The following is a 19,257-nucleotide window of genomic DNA, read 5'->3' on the forward strand; positions in this document are numbered from 1 at the left end:
TTCGTTACACAATATTATTCTTTAAAAACATTCAGAACAATAATTTTTTATACAAAACTATAATATTTTCTATTAAATCTCACATAACAATCAATAGTCATAATATATATACAAGTTTGTGGTAAATTGTAATATAATATTAGGTACTTATATCTAATGGTTAGTTATTGATTTTTTTATATTGTGAGTTTCTTTTTTTTAAAGTAAGTGGAAGTCAACTGTGGTGTATTTAATTTATACTACTATTTTAGCATTATTGATATGGTTTTGTTTATTTTAGTTGATTAGATTGTATTTATTTGAGCTGATGGATCTATGTTGTGTTACTGTATGTTACTTATGTGGTCATATATAGCCCTTTTTTCGAATAATGTTAGTTTTTAGTTTTGTAAATTAAAACTACACGGTGAAGTTGGAAATGTGTGTGTGTGTTGCATGAAAAGGGTTGTCTGCAGTGGACGCAGCCACGGTCTGTCGGTCGCGGCCCGCGCGGGCTCGCGGCGTGTTGTGGTGCTGGGCGTCTGACGGTGCTGCCCCGAGCCAGCGCGTGCTTCCGTCAGCCCTCCAGTCTTCTCTGCCAATCTCTCACTCCTTTCTCAAACTTCTTAAAGGCAGCTCATGTCAATGCACAATCTCTTTATGGCCACATTGATGAATTTCGTTCCATGTTTCAACCATCTCCTGTTGACATTATTCTAATTTCAGAAAACTGGCTGAAAACCTCACTTAAGTGACAGAAGTGTCGAGCTTCCAGGTTTTAACATGTACAGAATGGATCGCCTGCACAAAGGTGGGTGGCGGTGGTAGCTGTGTAACGTCAGGTCACAATTCCTTGTCTCTGTCCTGCTATCATCCGATAACATCCAGAGATGGACGGCCAGAATACATGTTTCTGGACGTCTGTGTTAATGGGAACACACATTTTAATTGCTGTTTGTTACAGAGCTCCTCACCTGGGCTACATGGCTGAGTTTGAACATGATCTTCTGGGTTTTTTGGCTCATACAGTCATGTTATTGTGATGGGAGATTTTAATACATGATTTACTTGGACCAATTACTTATGACCAAACTTTTTTAACTAATATGTTTTACTCGTGTAACATGACCCTACTTCCTCTGCAAGCCACTCACCACACTGAGACTGCCGGACACCTGGCTTGATATCATTGCTGTCTGTGACCAAACCCCTGGTTGCGCACCACGGGCAACTTCCTGCTCCTTGGCCTTTCCAAACATGACCTTATTTTTCTTGCTTAAATACTAAGAAACTCCCAAGATTCGAACCAAAAGTTATGTTTTATAGAAAACTACAAAAATATCAATCTTTATTCCCTGCTTATCGATGCTTCTATAAACTCCATGGCATGAGGTCACATCGGCTGATAATGTGGACATTATGGTATCAAAATTTAATTCATTAATGAATGGGGGCCCTTCTTGATAAACACGCTCCATTTGTTTCAAAAAGAGTAACTAAACAGCCTGCCCCATGGATCTCAGAATTTATTCGACACCTTCAGAAGCAAAGAAGATAGAGCTTTCCTTAAGGCTAAGCGATCAAAGTTACGTGATGACTGGGCTGTATATAAAAAATTAAGGAACAATGTGCAACAACAAATTAGAAATGCCAAGATCAGGTTTTACTACTCTTCCCTGTCTAAAAAACAAATCTAGCAGAATTTTATGGTCAAAACTGAAAGAATCTTGGGAGTTGGCAAGCCTAACACTTACTCCCCGGTTTCCCTTAATCTCGATGATACTCAACAACTTCTTTGTTGAGATTCCTGTTGATCAGTCTGGGGCTCAGGAGAGTATGTCTCCGAGCTCGAAGGTGCTACTTTTGATAAACCTGAGTTTCAGTTCTCTTTCACTCCGGTAACAGAGACAGATTGTGTTAAAGTCTCATTATAAGGATGTCCAGTAACGCGATAGTCGGGGCCGATGGCATTCCTATAAGGTTAATAAAAGATTACTCTTCCAGTTACTCTTCCAACTATCACTGCTATTTTCAATAAAATCTCTGGCTACTTCAATGTTCCCATTGACATGGAAGTCTGCTTTAGTTCCGCCACTTCAGAAATGTTCCTCTCACAAAATCCTTCACAATTCAGGCCAATAAGTATACTCCCTGCTCTTATCAAAGTGTTTGGAGCGGATTGTTCATCAGCAATTTTCAATATTACCTTGAAAGTAATAACATTTTATCAAATTTTCAATCTGGTTTTCGCTCCAACCACAGCACTACTACTGCACTTCTAAAAATAGTTGATGATATACGCCTTGGAATTGATAAGTGTCAGGTAACCATTTTATCCCTTTTCGACTTTTCAAAGGCTTTTGACTGTGTCTATTATCCCCTTCTCCTCATCAAAACTTAGGAAGGATGGTTTCTCTGATGGTTGTGTCAAGTGGGTTGAGTCTTATCTTTCGGGACGACGCCAGTGGTGTCAGGTCGGGTGAGAAGCAGTCGAGATGGAGACCAGTCACTCGTGGAGTTCCGCAGGGTTCAGTCCTGGGGCCACTTTTATTTTCACTGTACATCAATGACATTACTACTCACAATTACTCATTCCAATTTTCACTTATATGCAGATGACTTACAAATATACCGCCACTTTTCTATAAGGGACATACAAACTTGTGTGACTCTCCATGAATTCGATATTGACGCTGTTACTCACTGGACTTGGAAACATGGACTAAAATTAAACGTAGACCAAAACTCAGTGTATTATGATAGGTCATTCAAAGCTTGTTCGTAAAATTGACTTTACTACGGCTCCCAAATTAAAACTAAATGACCAAGATCTAGAATACTCTGAGAAAAGTAAAGAATCTAGGACTTATTATTGACAATACACTTAGATGGACTGAACAGGCTTCTTTGATATGTAATAGGGTCTTTGCCGGTGTTCACAGCCTCAAGCGGCTGGCTTCATATCTACACACCAGGTTAAAATAATGCTGATAAAGACTCTTGTACTGCCTCACTTCAACTACTGTGACATCAGTCATTAATGACATGACTGTGGAGCTTTCAAAATAAACTCCAGCGTGCTCAGAACTTTTGCATTAGGTTCATTTTTAATCTCAGACGTGATGATCACGTAACGCCCTTCTTCAAAACAATTATCTATATTAAAATTACAAGATCTTCGAGACTATCACTCACTCATTCTGTTGCACGCTCTTTTAATACAAATTGTCCCAGTTATCTTTCAAACAACTTTCAATTTATGTCTGAAATAAGTGAACGAAGTACAAGGAGGGGTACATCCTTATTATCTATACCAATTCATCGAACAATACCTTTAGTAAGTCGTTTACAGTTTCTGCCTGCCGATTGTGGAATGCGCTTACCTAAACATCAGAGCCATTGATAAGCGCGCTCGCTTTGGGGCGGAGGTCAGGGCCTTGATGCTGGGGGTCAGGGGGTATAGCGGTTGGCGGCTTTGGAAGTGTGTTACTTAAGGCAACTGAATGCAAGTTGAATGAATGCCATGCGTGTATGTCTTATTATAGTTTTGTAAATATTTATAAAGTTACATTAATTATAGATGTTGTTTTTTATTATTTTAAAGCTAAGATTCTTTTTAATGTATAAGGTAAATAAATAGATTTATTTTTTAGTTATACATGTATATGTATGTTAGTTTAATTTTTTACGAGGTTAAGTGGTAGAGAGGACTTTATAGTCCTAACTTCGCCTCTAATAAAGACATTTTTCATTTCATTTCATTTCATTTCAATACGCCCAAGAGGCTCACGATGGAACGACTATCAATTATCTCAGCAATGTTTAGAATGTGATAGAAAAGAATAAGTGAATATAGTGTACTGTTTTCAACGGGAATTGCGTGCGAAGCCGCGGGCAACTTTTGCAAAAAATTATTGAAATGCGCAGCAAAAGCGCGCCGGGCCGCTAGTTATTTATAAACATAGGGAAAAAAAATTTCTAAAGAAATAAATTGGTTTGGAATTATTTTTTAAGGAGGTCGAAATAAGAGGGTATCGCAAGTTGAAACAATATAATTGATTATTTCTTAGCCGTACAAAATTAAACCAAACCAACTGTTATTTATGGTAATACATTTTTATTCAGTGTCAAGCTAGCCATATTCAAACCTTTAAAGTGGCGATTTTCAGTATCTACATATATTCTAGTTCTCTTACGATTTAATTCTAATTAGAAAATTATTCTCCATACATAGATTGCGCTCAGGACTTATTCCGAAAATATTCATTCCAAATCCAAAATAAATATAAATACTGATAATTTTGTACATAGTGACCACCCCAATTAGGATTAATTTATTTAATCCATACAGGAATTTAAGGGGTTTAAAATACAGAAAGTTAAGTGTAACATTTGTAGAAGTTTAAAAATGTAAATTGTCAAGTCGCTAATTATATCAACAGTTCAACATTGGTATCGCTTTTATAGTTTCATGTAGTTTTCATACAAAATTGTTATGTTTATGTAAGAATTAATGGAATCGTCTTCATCCCTAAACCTAATGTGGACCTGTTTATCTGGACGCTTAGTGAATCCATGCAGAAGCATGGACAATCATTTATCTCGATGTTGCTTATATAGAAAAGAAGCTTTATGCAATATTTAATGCCTGTAGGTTATTTTCACTTCGAGATATTGTTGTGCTATCCACTCATAGACTTCACTTATAGTCGGCCAACCATATATACAGGATGTATTGTAGTATGTAGGCAGCCAAACCTCATATGGATAATTATGCTCTGTTTTCCGACTATCTATCTGTATGTGGACTGTTTACAAAAAAGCTTGGTAATGATTTTGGAACTTGAGAGATTAAACATTCCTTAAAAGTAAATTTTTATACAATATATCTTCAAAATAAGGAAGTCAATTTAAAACATTAAAGTATAGAATTATTACAGATTTTACTTGATAAACTACCAATGTCTCAGTTAATGGTTTTCCAATCTTCATAAAATTTATATAGTACAACTAAATTCTTCTACATTTTGATGTCATATAATGTTTTTTTTTATTCCGCGGTTTTGAGACATTTATCTTTTAAAGGTTTAAATGGCGGTTAACTTGTAAGAGTTTTTTCTTGCAATATATGATATATTTATATATCATATATACTGGGTGGCGCAAAAAAGGATGGTCGGATTTGAACTGCGTAGTACCAGTGGAAGGTGAGGAGGGGGACCACTGCCGGCCGTCTGCAAGTCGGCCATTACACCCAGTTTGTCACAACATGGCGAAGTGGACGGTCGAGCCATCGTGTTTTTGCTGTGGAACAGTTTTTCAGAAATAATGAATCTTTTATTACTGTGCAACGATTGTTTCGACAACGTTTTGGTGTAGCGCGTGATGAACCCATTCCAGATCGCAGATCCATATCACGTTGGGTGACTGTATTCCGGACAACAGGGTCTGTCATGAGTGGTAAATCTACTGGGCGTCCACGTATAAACGGCAGTTACTCCACAGAACACATTGAGAATGTTAGGAGCGTCAGTGCTTCACAGTCCACGTCGTTCCACCAGGCGTCGTGCTCAAAGTTTAGGCTCAGCGTCGTTCGTTGTAGCGCATTTTAAGCCGTGAGTTACAGTTTCATCCATACAAATTATGATCACGCAAAAGCTCTATGATCGTGATTTTGAGCACCGAAGGCGATTTTGTGAAACAATGTTGGACATTTTGTACTCTAATAATGATGTTGTGCTTTTAATGTCAGATGAAGCCCATTTCCATTTAGACGGCTATGTCAACAAACAAAACTGTAGGTATTGGGCAGCAACTAATCCCTGAGAATTGCACCAAAAGCCTCTTCATAGTGCTAAAGTAACAGTCTGGTGTGGAATGTCAAAATTGGGGATTGTTGGTCCTTTTTTTTTGAGGAGATAACGCTAAAGTCACTGTGAACTCGGAACATTACGTTTAAACATGCTACGTAGCTTTTTGGTAGGCCCGAAAACTGCGAGGAGTTACGTGATAAAATCGAGATCGAATTTGGTTTCAACAGGAACGGGGCACACGGCCTCCACACAGGCCAATGGACTCCATGTATGTCTTTTAAGGCGGGATTTTCCCCACCACATCATCCTTCGCGTTTTGGAGATGGTCCACTGGCCCGCTAGATCACCTGAACCTCTCAAGCCATGGTGATTTTTTTCTTTGGGGATACCCAAAGTTCAAAAGTCTACGTAAAACAATCCCCGGTGAAACTTAATTGATCTGAAGGAGGGCAATCAGTGCGGAAATTATGGCAAATTCAAGAAAGAAACTGTAGTTGAGAAGTGATGGCAAAAATTTCAAGGAAAAGACTTTGTCGGAATGCATCACCGAAGGAAGGGACCACCAATCTTCCGCGAAGGTTATTTTTCCGTACCATGAAATTTTGGGAGGTTTATTTCCTTGTAATTGGGTTGAGGGGCGCGAGTGCCTGGGAGCATTTAGTTACCGTTATTGAATAAAAATTTAATTTAGTAAAACTGATGGGATGTGTATAGTAATTTAAAATCCGACCATTGTTTTTGCCCACCCAGTACCTCCCAGTTTATAATAACTATAGATAATTATATATATATATATTATCAAACAAATATTATATATATATTTATATATATAGTTTTATGAAAATTTTAGGCGTTTGATGAGACGAGGATAATTTAGCTGAAATTAAAAAAATTACGTATATATATTTTTTTTGTTCTTTTACGACGTTTTTGTTTTGCAAGTATATGATATATATTATTTATATATATTATAACTCTATACATAGCATTAACATTACCTGGTACATATACATCTATATATATATATAAATATATCATATATTGCAAAAATTAAAAAACTCTTAAAAGAAATAAAAATATATATATATATATATATTTATATATATTATATATATATATTAAACTTTAATGTTTCTGTCAATAGTAACTTCGAATCTTTAATATTTATACATTGACCAGAAAATTGGAATTAAAAATGTAGAGAAAAACACAAAAGAATTAAAAAGAATTAGGAAGGAATTCAAAAAATTTAAGATCAACGCTATTTTTTTTTATTTTTAATGAAAACTCTCTATAGGCATATTATTTCAGATTGTTTAAGCCCAATATTCATACCCAAATTTTCATTGATTTTACTAATGTAGTGTTAAAAGGTTCTTTAAACAAAACTGAAGTAACCACATATTAAGAGAGTAAATCCCACACCGAGAGGAAGGCACAGTAGTAGAACAGACGTAAAACAAGGTAAAACAGTTAGTTTTCTTTGTATGAGAAGCCTTCCACATGTTTTACCTGAAACTAATTTCGGTTTAGTCTACCTTTGTAAAACGTTCCAAACTGAGGTATTAAAATCTCACTAGTTCACAGATTTTACCGGCATCAGTTTTTAGTTCTGTTACTTCGTCTTTGGATTATCACTTTCGCATTCGAGGTCGGTTGAAAAGTTTTATAGCTTTGCTTAAAACCGAAAAAGTGGTATTTCACTGTTTCGTTGAATGATGAAAACTTTATGGATAGTTTTGGAAAGCTAATTTTATCATTTTCTGCAACATTTTTCAGCGCTCTAACTCTGAGCTAAAAAGTTCTATGAAAAATTAATCCGGTGCTTTTTATATACACTTCACCAATAATATTTAAAATAATTAATCGTGGAATAATTTATTTAAATACCCATTTATATTGTGTTGGAAAATTTACAGTCTTTTAATTCAAATTGCACAGTAATGTATAATATATTCGTACAATTATTGTTGTTTCAGTTATAATGCGTCACCAAATCCTCTTCCGTTAGGAAATCGAGTAAATCTGTGGCACATTTCCTACGGATTCCCCCCACCCCCCCCCCCCCCCACCCCCCCCCCCCCCCACCCCCCCCCCCCCCCACCCCCCCCCCCCCCCACCCCCCCCCCCCCCCACCCCCCCCCCCCAAGATTTTACTGGTTCTACAGGAGTATTCCATACTTATTCCCGGTCGGGTGGCCATCCTGTTTTAACCCTCTCCCGCTCGCAAGGCAAGAATCGGCACGGCCACAAACATAGCCACTGCAGCCTAAACGGCACAGATCGGCACGCACTGCTTTATCTACTAGAACCGATAAGTGCTACTCTCGAGTAGCAATAGTTTGTACTACTACGGGTTGTTTGCTATCAGGAGACCATTTACTTTACTTTTACAGTAGATTTATTCCATTATTTTGCTATTTATATTAGTTGTGCAGAAACAATGGCGGGTTGTAGTCGTACACTTCCTGACAGTGAAATCGATCTCGTTATTAGTAGTGATTACGACGATTCAAGTGAGTGTAGTGATGTACCAGAGCTTTCTGAAGTGGTTGGTGGCATTGAGGATGTAGTTTGGAGTGATCACAGTGGCAGGGGCAGTGACAGCGAACCAGACAATGACCTTCACCAAGTAACTGCGCAACAAACAACCCGGCGCCCAGCTGTCCGTTTGCCTCCTGCCTGGTCTCGTACAATTAACTTCATTGAACCAATATATAGTTAAAATAATTAATATATATAATTATAGTTAATTACAATGACAGAACGTATGTAAGTTGAGACGCCGCGTATTTTGACCGAGCCCGACCGGCAGAGCGAATTAATTGAGGTTAGAAGCACCGTGAGCGCCTGGATACAATGGAAGCGGGAAAGGGTTAAACAAATTGGGTTCCAAGATATATTTATAACTATTACTTACTTTTCCCGTTGATAAAAAACTTAACAATGCTCTTTTTATAAAATTTCATCATCCTTTCTCTAAAAAAGAATTTTAAAAAATTTATTGAATTTTAGTTGAAAACAAAATTGTTTAGCTAAAACCGATTTGTGAGCTTACTAGACTTAATAGAGTTGTGGCTATTGAAGTAAACAAACATATCTCCTGGTGTTGGATATTTTCCAACTACAATACAGCACATTTAATATATGAAACTAATTTTAAAGGCAAAAATAAGTCTTTACAAAGGCATACCTAGGGGAGCGTCTGGCCTGTACTTGAAGACTTTAGCATGTTCGACGATGTTGCTGAACGCCTTAATGATCTTAGATTCCTCTGTCTTTATGGAACCTTTGTGGTTGTAATATTCATTGTAGATATCTCTTAGCCCTCTTTCTGAACACTGCTCAAATTCCAACTGTCCGCTTTTTTATTCTGTTGTAAAAGCATTCCTCGTATTTTTGAAACTTCTGAAATAAGAAAATTTAAAAACGCATCTTGTACATTCCTGTATCTTGAAAACGGAAGCAATTCACTGTAAGCACAATATGGATTAGTTTTGTTTGGATGATATATACATATATATATCTTTTAATAGTAAGGTACTTGTCTTCTGTAAACAATCCAGAATATTTGTTCTATGTCATTTGGTGACATTTTGAAGGATTTATTCTGTCAACACCAGACCTTGCAAAGAGATGAATGGTTTTGTCAGTATGTATAAAATATAAATCAATAAAATCAGATGTAAAAAAAAATCACATAACAAAATGTTTCTAAAAGAAAATTTACATAAAATTAACTACGCTATGGTGCGCGAATAAATGTTTAGGCTGTAGTAGTGACAGACCGATTGGACAGGAGGTACATAACTCCTATCCAGTGCAGCTGTCCTGTGCTAACCATTATTACTACCGTTGCATGTTCTGGCTGTGTAATGGTTAAGGATGTTTAATGTCTAATGGCTACACACATTTTCACTTTTTTTACAAAAAGTTGTTTGAGATCTGGATGAAGTCTTAATTTTTTAAATATTGTCAATATAAGGCATGGCAACAATGTAACTGTTCTGTTACTGCAGTGGCTGACTAGATTTACAAAGGGTTAACTATTAACCCTTTTCAGGACAACAAAAATTGCTGTAATTTTTTCTAGAACATACTTTTGAAGTAACTTCTTTCAGAAAGGTGTACCGAAGAAGTCTAAGTTGAAAAATCAGGATAATGCAACCGTTTATAAATTTATAGTATTAAAAAAGATGTATATACAGTTTTTTTATCCTGTTACAATATAATTGTCTATAATAAAAAATTATTAAATTAAAGAATTGTTTGATTTGGTACAAAAAAATGTTACCTTTTTTGTTTACCGTTAGTTTATTGCAAGAACAACAAATCATCATTTTACAGTTTCTTACTTTATCTTCTATAAGAGTACAACAGTAATTAGTTGGAAAATAAGGATAAAAACACAAATAAATAACACACACAGCTGAAATGATGTGATGTGACAGCTGTTACAGGATAGAAAAGATGTAGATGACTTATGCTACCAACATCACCATATAAAATATATGTAGAGAGATCATAGGACACATTAGCATAAAGAATCATGATTTTACGGCGTTTTATGACTCATAAACAGTAAAACAAAGAGCGGGACTACAGATAGCATGCTCACCTTTTTCGGCAAGACTAGTGCGGACAATGTATAGCCTATAAATATCCCGCTTGTCCTAAAAGGGTTAAGAAATCTTGTAGTTATTAACTGCAGTATATTTCTCACAGTCCAATGGTAGGTTGGAGATATAAATTTCAAATATTATTCTCATAATTCCTGAGCTCACTGACTCTATACTGTTGTTTTTGACAGTGAAATTAAAATTCTCTATATTCATGAGTTGTACATACATACAAAGAATGGTTTGAGCATTACATTTATTTAACCTTAATAAATAGTTGTGTCTTGTTTGCTCAACTGTAGGTTATGTTGTGTATCACAATAGGTCTTAGTCCTCTCTTCTCATTTTTACGTTTAATTACACTTAAGTGATTGTTGTTGTTTATAGATCTGAGAAATCTTAGGATTATTTTGCCCTGTTGAAGTTCGTTATAGGAGCCCCTCTCCACGTGCAGACGTGCAGTCTTTAGTGCTTTGTCATTCAATATAACTAATCATTGAATAGGTAATTTTTTTTTACTTCTTGTTAGTAACTTTTAAGATTACTTTTGAACTTTATGGAATATTCAGAATAACATAATGTGAGACATATTTTATTTATAACATAGTACTTTTAGCAATTTAAAATAATAATCATTTCATCAATCACACAAAATTGACTACCATTAGCTTTACATAGTGAAACACTTATGAAAGTGGATTAAATTTTCTATATCACAGTTCAAGGCTAAAACAGAATAGGAAATAATTACCTTTATCTTATGTACATTCTCATCTATGTTGACTTGGAATGCATCGTGGACAGCCTGGATCTTGTGTCCCACTTCAGTTTTGATTGCTCTAATGGACTTAAAATTCCCATCAAATTCGTGATTGTTCCTTGAGTAAAGTCTGTTCAGAAGATTGTTCACCTCTGATATGAAATATTCCACCTTAACAAATACAAACAAAGATAAGTAATGAATCAAATGTTACAGATAAATGTAGTTATTTTTAGGAAAAGAGAGCAAAGATTTGGCTAATAAACAAAAATGGTTTAATTAGTTAAAGGGATTTTAGAATTAATCATGTGAATTTTTTCAGAATTTCACAAAAAAAGATGAAAGTTGAGTACTTTATTCTTGTTATTTATAAAAATACATCTTGATTTGATGTAAAATTTATATTTATACAAAATGTTTATCAAATTGATTTTTAGTTCAAAGTTTGTTTTCGAGAATGGAAGGATAGTGTAGGAAATAGGATTTTCACTGGCATTTGATGTGGCTACTGGAAAAATCACTTTTCCTGACACTTAAGTACACTTTCTTTTACTAAACCTCTTAGTCTAAAAATTTTCAAAGGTATGTAAACAACAATTTGAACTTTAACTCTTTTTTGGTTCTAAGTATAAAAAAATGTATGCAACTATTTACATAATTATAAAAAATAAACTTTAGAAGGTTTTATTTATTTATATCGAAGCAAATGTATTCATTATATTTACATATAAATAAATACACATTGCACCATAAAGTATAAATTAACATTTTACACCAGCAAACCTGCTGGTTTTTCCTATTATATCTGGGCATTACATTTTTAACATGGGCAATAAAAGGATTACAAGGTGACCATATTATTTACATTCATGACATATGCTTAATATAAATTTTATATAATCATGATTGACAACATGATAAAAAAGAAAAAGAAAATTATTGAAAGAAATTCTAGAACAACTCTCTATCAGACTAAACGCAAAGAACCTGAAAAATTAATATCTGTTTTTTACAACAATTTAACTACAGAAATTGCTAAAAGTTTTAAAACACATGCCAGTATTAATGTATCCTCAAATTCCAAAATAAAACTAAAAAATATATTAGGAAATCCAAAGAATAGATGATGATGAAAAATCTGGAATCTATCAAATTAATTGTGACAACTAAAATTTAAAATACATTGGTCAAACAAAAAGGAAGATAAAAAAGAGAGTAAAGGAACATAAAGCATGTCTGAAGTATCAACAAGAGGAAAGATCGGCCATGGCGAAACATGCACTTGATACTGGACACTGCTTTTCACAAATAAAATTATTAAAAGAAATCAAAAACAACAAATTCCTCGATGCTTACGAAACTATTTTTATGCAGAAGAACCAAAATTATTTAGTAAATAATGAGCCTGGCCCTCTACAAAATTCACCGTTACTGCCTTTAATCTAATTAAATATTAGTTTTTACATATACAGTAGACATACTTCCTGGCCTTTAAAATATTATCTCTTTGAATTTTTCAAGACATATGTTTTTATTTAAGTCTAAATTGTTTGTATTATTACTTATTTTTATTTCAGTTATGTGGATCTGACGATGTGTTCATTGAGCACGAAAGGCCTCACAAAATTAAAAATTTGTCATTTATTGGAGTGTTTGATCATATATTAAGCATTTAGTTTTCCAATAAGAAGAATCTGGTAAAATGTATTCATGATATACTTTAATATTTATGACTTGTGAGCAACTAATATCACAAATCAAATCACAATTTACAAAAGTTAAATTCAGCCTGTTCAAACGCTTACCTCCTCAGGAACACTTTCCACAAACAATTTATCTGCTTCTCTGTTCTCGAATGTTTTCTTAGTGGTTAAAGGGAGCTGAGTCAGATACTCCACAATATCGTTAATGACGGAAGTCTTCGAGTCGCTGATGTTCTCGCTGTAGCCAGCCAATGTAACTTCAACTGTTTCTGCCTCTTGCTCGACTTCATCAGTCAGGATATCCAGTTCTTCAACAGCCTCAACTATTTGTCTAGCTTTCTGTAAAGTGTATAGAATTTAAGAAAGTACATCTCAGATCCCAAAATCGTAAGCAACATTCTTCGAATACGAAAATATCAGTTTGCTTCTAATTTTGATCAAACATGTTTCCCCTAAATTTTTTATTTTGATTCTTTGTTTACTTATGACTGGAAATGGCCATTCAACAGATGTATGATCCTGATTTAAAATTAGTCACTAGATATCAGGTTCTATGATTTATTCTATCACTTTCTTATAAGTGAAGTAATGAGAAGTACAAGCACAAATTTATCCCTCTCCCGGTCAAATTACCGCGACGCGCTTTTGGCGCTACTAGGCTGAATTAAATAACCACTCTGACACGAGGGGACACCTATTCGCGTTTTTACTAAGTTAGAACTTTATTTTAATAAAACTATTATGTATTATACATCATTACGAAGATGATTAAATCCTCTATAATAAAGTTTTATTTATAAAAAAAGTATCAACCTTATTAGGAAAATTAAAATCAAACAAAAATTATGCTATCACGCTAACACCTTGAACCTGCCATCTATGAAGTACAGAACCAAATGTAAAGACTGCGAAAACAACTAACGAAATTATTTCAGTAAATAAGTGGTTATAAAAAGTCCCAAATAGTTCATCAAATTACGTAAGATAGCAGCACAAGTCAGAAAGAATCGTACTACTGAACAACTAGATCACCGTCAATGAAGTAATCAATGAACCGTTTCAAATTATTAATCCTAGATAGCGTCCCTAGTCATAAAACTATGAATAAACAAGGCAACAATGACACTGCCAATAGATATTTCCAGTATTAGTTCCCCAAACAACCGTATGACAGCAGCACAAAGCAGAGAGCGTTGATAAAGCAGTGGAGGCAATTGGAGGCGTTTGCCCAGGAGAGGGTTAATATATTTTAATTCAACTTGATTCAAACATGCAAAACTCAACTTGCACTTCCAAAAAAAGTTTGAGTTAAGTACGAGAACATTTTAAGACTTTTAAAATACTACAATTTTTGGAACTTTTCACGTTTAAAATCGTCCATTTATAACAGTAAAAACGTGTAAAAGCAATGAATCCTATGCAGACTTTTTTAAACAAACATTTAAAAGAAGTTTAATTAAACTAAGAATATCAGGTGGTGTCAATCAGAATAGTTATAAAATTAAAGATATCCAAAAACCACCCCATCATGCAATTTTTTAGAATACCCTTACACTGCAAAAGTCAAAGATTAGGCAAAACAGAAACTGTCAGTAAAGTGCAAACCAATAGCAGTCTTGATACTCAATGATACTCATTTATTACCGGTAAAGATTACAAACATTGTCACATTGAAAAACACAATATTGTACATTTCAATTTTAAAAGCAATGCAATCCTCCAGTTCGTCCAGATCTTTAAAAGAAGTGATATATTAAACAAATAAATCAATTAAAACAAATCAATTAATTAATTAAAAACTAATTACAACACAGATAAAAGAATTTCCCAAGATCAACAACAATTATCTAATTTATGACTAATCCCAAAAAACTCATCCACTTCATAAAGTGGGTGTTCCAAAAGGAAAAATCCAATTGTCTTTTGAAAATACCAAATGGCAGTGATCTTAACCCATTTGGCAGTGTGTTCCATAATTTTGGTCCAAGAGATAATGTTGCTAATGAATATTGTTTGGAAATCAGTTTTTTGGTTACAATATTGTTTGCGCCCCTTGTGTTATATTGGTGGATGTTTTTATATGTTAGGTTGTTTGACGTAGCCATATAAAGCAACAGTTTATACACAACTAAACAAGGGACTGTCATAATATAAAGTTCTTGAAATTTTTGTTTACATGAATCCTTATAGCCAATACCAGAAATATAACGTACTGCTTTTTTTGTATTAATACAATTTTATTAATGTTCTTCTTAAATGTATTTCCCCATATTTCAATACCATAAACCAACTGAGAGTAAAAAAATACATAATATACCATTTTAAGAGCTTTCTCGTTGCAAAATTTAGACAGTTTTCTCATCATAAATATTGCTTTAGATAACTTTAAACAGAGAGTAGTTACATGGTCATTCCAATTTAAATTTTTGTCGATAATCAATCCGAGAAATTTTGTAGAATCATACATTGGTATTACTAAATTGTCAACTGCTATTTGAATTTCAAAGGAAGATTTTTTATCTGAAGTAAAATTGAGAGCTGTTGATTTATTTGCATTTACTGTTAAAAAGTTTTCATTAAAGTATTGCGCTATATTACAGTCAACTCCCGATTATCCGCGGGCGGATTATCCGCTTTTGCGCATTATCCGCGATCCGCGAACGATAGCCTATGTACTGTACTTACTGTATGCATATTAGTGATAAATGAATTAATAACTAAGTAATGAGTAATATGGTGGAATATTAACTACATAATGTACTGTATAGACAGTTATTTGAAGACGTAAGTTGTGTTGGCGACACGTGATGTGTAGCAGTGAGAGTGGCGGTGTGACTCGTCTGGCAGGCGGGCAGGCACCCAGCTCAGTCTGCTCCCCTCCACTTATTTGCCTCCCGTCTCACTTCCCAAGCATTTCCACCACTGCCACCTCCACTCCCTTGTGTCACTGCACACTGTTGTCGCGCATCAGCCATTACTGTCACTCATCTGCCATGACTCATCAGTCTGTCACTGCCTATTGTCTACACTACACTGTTTACTTCTCATTTGTTGCGTTATTCTAAACATCTGTATTTTTGTTGATTAGTTAGTGTATTGACTGTTCAACCTTTTCTTAGTGACTGGCCTTCCGTGTGTCAACTGTTCTGCTGTTTCTTTTTGAAGTGTCTTTCGTGTGTTATTGACTATTCTGCCATTTCTTATTGACTGTCTTTTCTTGTGTGTTATTGACTGTTTATCTAGGTGTGCCTTTACTTTGTTTTATCAGTATACTGTAGGCCTATATTAATTCGCTATGTCAGAAAAACGAAAGAGAGTTGTTTTAACAATCAACCAAAAACTTGAAATAATAAAAAAACTACAAAACGGTGTTTTGAAAAAACACCTGTGTGCAGAATATGGCATTGGAGAAATGACCGTACGTGACATCTTTAAACAAAAAGATAAGTTATTGTCGTTTGCTGCTAGTGCTGAAACGTCGTCTGCAATGAAAAAGAGAAAGGCAATGAAGCTTTCTACCTATGAACACCTAGACGCTGCACTACTTGAGTGGATTGCTCAGTTAAGGAGTGAAGGTACGCCAATCTCAGGTCCGATCCTAGCAGCAAAAGCTGAACATTTTCACAAACTGCTTGGCCTCGAAGGTATGTTTAATGCTTCTTCTGGTTGGTTAACTAGGTTTAAGCAACGCCATGGCATCAGGGAAATTTCACTGCAAGGTGACAAACTCAGCAGTGACACTGAAGCTGCTGAACTATTTAAAGCAGAGTTTGAGGAGTATGTTGCTGCTGAAAATCTGACTCCAGACCAGATTTATAATGCAGACGAATCTGGTTTGTTCTGGAAATGTTTGCCGACACGTACACTTGCTTTTGAAAGAGAACGTCAAGTTTCAGGGCACAAATCTAGTAAGGAAAGATACACATTCTTTGTTGTGGCAATGCTTCAGGGGAGCATAAATTAGATTTAGTTGTTATTGGTAAGTCCAAAAAACCACGGTTCTTTAAAGGTTCTAGAGCTGTAAACCTCCCTGTTCAGTACTTTTCTCAAAAAAAAAGGATGGATGGGCTAAAGAATCTTCAAAGAATGGTTTGAAAAACACTTTGTCCCACAAGTTGAAAACCATCTTATGTCCAAAAACTTGCCCCTGAAAGCAGTTTTATTAGTAGATAACGCCCCTTCACATCCCGCTGAAAATGTGATGAAATCTGTTGATGGGAACATTGTTTTAAAGTTTTTACCGCCAAATGTAACTCCTTTGATCCAACCAATGGATCAAGGAGTTATTGCAGCCACAAAAAAGAATTATAGGTCCCATTTACTAGAAAGAAGAATAAATGAAGGTTATGACCTGAAATTGTTCTGGAAAGATTTTTCTATTCTTGACAGCATTTACGACATTGCAGCAGCTTGGAAGTCAGTAAAATCGTCAACCTTGCAAAAATCATGGAAGAAACTAATGGCAAGTGAAGAAAACAGCAATATTAGTGTAGAAGAAGAAGCCCTTCAAGATCAATCTGATATAGATTGTGCATTAGCTTTAGCACAATTGGCAAGAACCGTCGAAGGGGTGAGCAAGTTAATGACGAAAACATCAATGAATGGATGAACTGTGATGCTGACGATCCTGGGTACGAACTCCTGAGTGATGAAGACATCATTAACAAAGCTCAGGGAGTCGAGGAAGAAATTTACAACAATGAAGAAGAAGAGATGCCTCCTCAATCGCGTGTTTCACATGAATCAGCTCTACAACACGTTGAACGACTTATTGAATATTTAGAGGGCGAAGACTTCGGGACAGTTGCAGACGATCTTACATTACGTAAACTTAGATCACAAATTAGGGTTAAGTGCCATAACAAAACAAAACAGAAGAAACTTACTGATTTTTTTAAAGCAAATTAATTTGCAGTTAATGTAATATAAAATAGTTTTATTATTTAGAGTAGGGTATTTACAGAACAGTACTGTATTTTCATTCCCGTCTATGTATATTTTTAGTTAGCTATGATGTACAGTACAGTACTACTAACTTTTAGATTGTTTGTACTCGATACTGTATTAACTGCAGGCTTACGTAACGGTATACAATACCGGTATGTAATGTTAACTTTGAACTTATTCCAGCCTTTTAAATGTAATAAAAACTTAGTTATAAGTCATTAAATGTCCTACTTTGCTTATTTCGAGTTTTTCTTTGCCTTTCTTTACGTTTTGCAGATTATCCGCGAATCACGTTATCTGCGGCCGCCAAGCCACTCTATTCCGCGGATAATCGGGAGTTGACTATTAATTTGTATATTTGCTATGATTTCTAAATCCTCCAAATTTTTGTGTTTATATAGTATAGATGTGTCATCTGCATATAAAATTGTCTGGTTAGGATTACTTACATTTCCAATGGCATTAATATATATTAAAAATAGCAATGGACCAAGAACGGAACCCTGAGGCACACCCCACTTAATGTCTGATCTTTTAGATGTGACTTCACCCTGATCATTTTTATGGTGACAAACTGTTTCCGACAGACCAAGTAAGATTTCAGTAAATCATGAGTTGTCCCTCTTATTCCGTAGTTTTCTAATTTATCAAGCAAAATATTTATATTAACACAGTCAAAAGCTTTTTGCAAATCCAGAAACACACCACAAATAAAATCACCATTTATCATTCCTTCCATTATTTCATTAAGAAATTTGATTATGGCTGACAAAGTTGATTTCCCCCTCATGAATCCATGCTGATTTACAAAAAGTATGCTCTTAGCTTCTAAAAAATCAATTAACTTATTACAAATAGCTTTCTCAAAAACTTTAGCAATAACAGGCAGAAATGCAACTGGTCTATAGTTAATAATTTTTTAGCAGTTTCCCTTGTTTTTAAAAATAGGCACAATTTTAGAAATTTCAGACTGGGAAATTCCTGATTCAAAACTTGTATTAATTATAGATGATAAAGGTCCTGCTATAACATCTGAAATATTCTTTAATAAATTAGTACTTATGCAGTCCCAACCAACTGCAAAACTATTCTTCAAGTTCTTTATTATTTTAAGAATCTCTTTTTCAGAGGTTGGGTGAAGAAACAAGCTGCTTTCAATTCTTTTACCCTTAAAAGAGTAATTCAAATTATTAAAATTAATGGCCAATTGTTCAGGGATGCCCTTAAAATAATCATTAAACTGATTGGCAATAACATTGGGATCAGTTATCAAATTAGCATTGCTTCTTCCTAAATCTCTGTTTATGATTTTCCATGTATCAGCATTTATGTTTTTTTTAATTCAAAATTTTATTTGTCATATATTCTTGTTTTGTTTTTCTTAGCAGACTTTCATATTTTTTCTTTTGCATTTTTAAAAGCTTCTTAATTCCAAA

At 34.6% G+C, this 19,257-nt stretch overlaps 1 protein-coding gene across 2 annotated transcripts in view; it reads right to left on the minus strand.

Moving 5' to 3' along the window:
• Positions 1–8,983: 8,983 nt before the first annotated feature.
• The window catches only part of LOC124353051 (kinesin-like protein KIF11), a 55,609-nt gene continuing 45,335 nt past the window's right edge, over positions 8,984–19,257 (minus strand). Inside the window, exons 14-16 of one of the 2 annotated variants that reach the window (XM_046802856.1) lie at positions 12,977–13,213; positions 11,163–11,342; positions 8,984–9,197 (exon numbers count right to left, since the gene is read on the minus strand). In XM_046802856.1, coding sequence (XP_046658812.1) covers positions 9,138–9,197; positions 11,163–11,342; positions 12,977–13,213 — 477 coding nt within the window. In that variant the 3' untranslated portion in view covers positions 8,984–9,137. Of the gene's footprint in view, positions 9,201–11,162; positions 11,343–12,976; positions 13,214–19,257 lie in introns of both variants that reach the window. The other variant, XM_046802855.1, reaches the window with a different exon arrangement.

Source organism: Homalodisca vitripennis, chromosome 1, assembly GCF_021130785.1.
Source record: "Homalodisca vitripennis isolate AUS2020 chromosome 1, UT_GWSS_2.1, whole genome shotgun sequence".
Taxonomy (NCBI): domain Eukaryota; kingdom Metazoa; phylum Arthropoda; class Insecta; order Hemiptera; family Cicadellidae; genus Homalodisca; species Homalodisca vitripennis.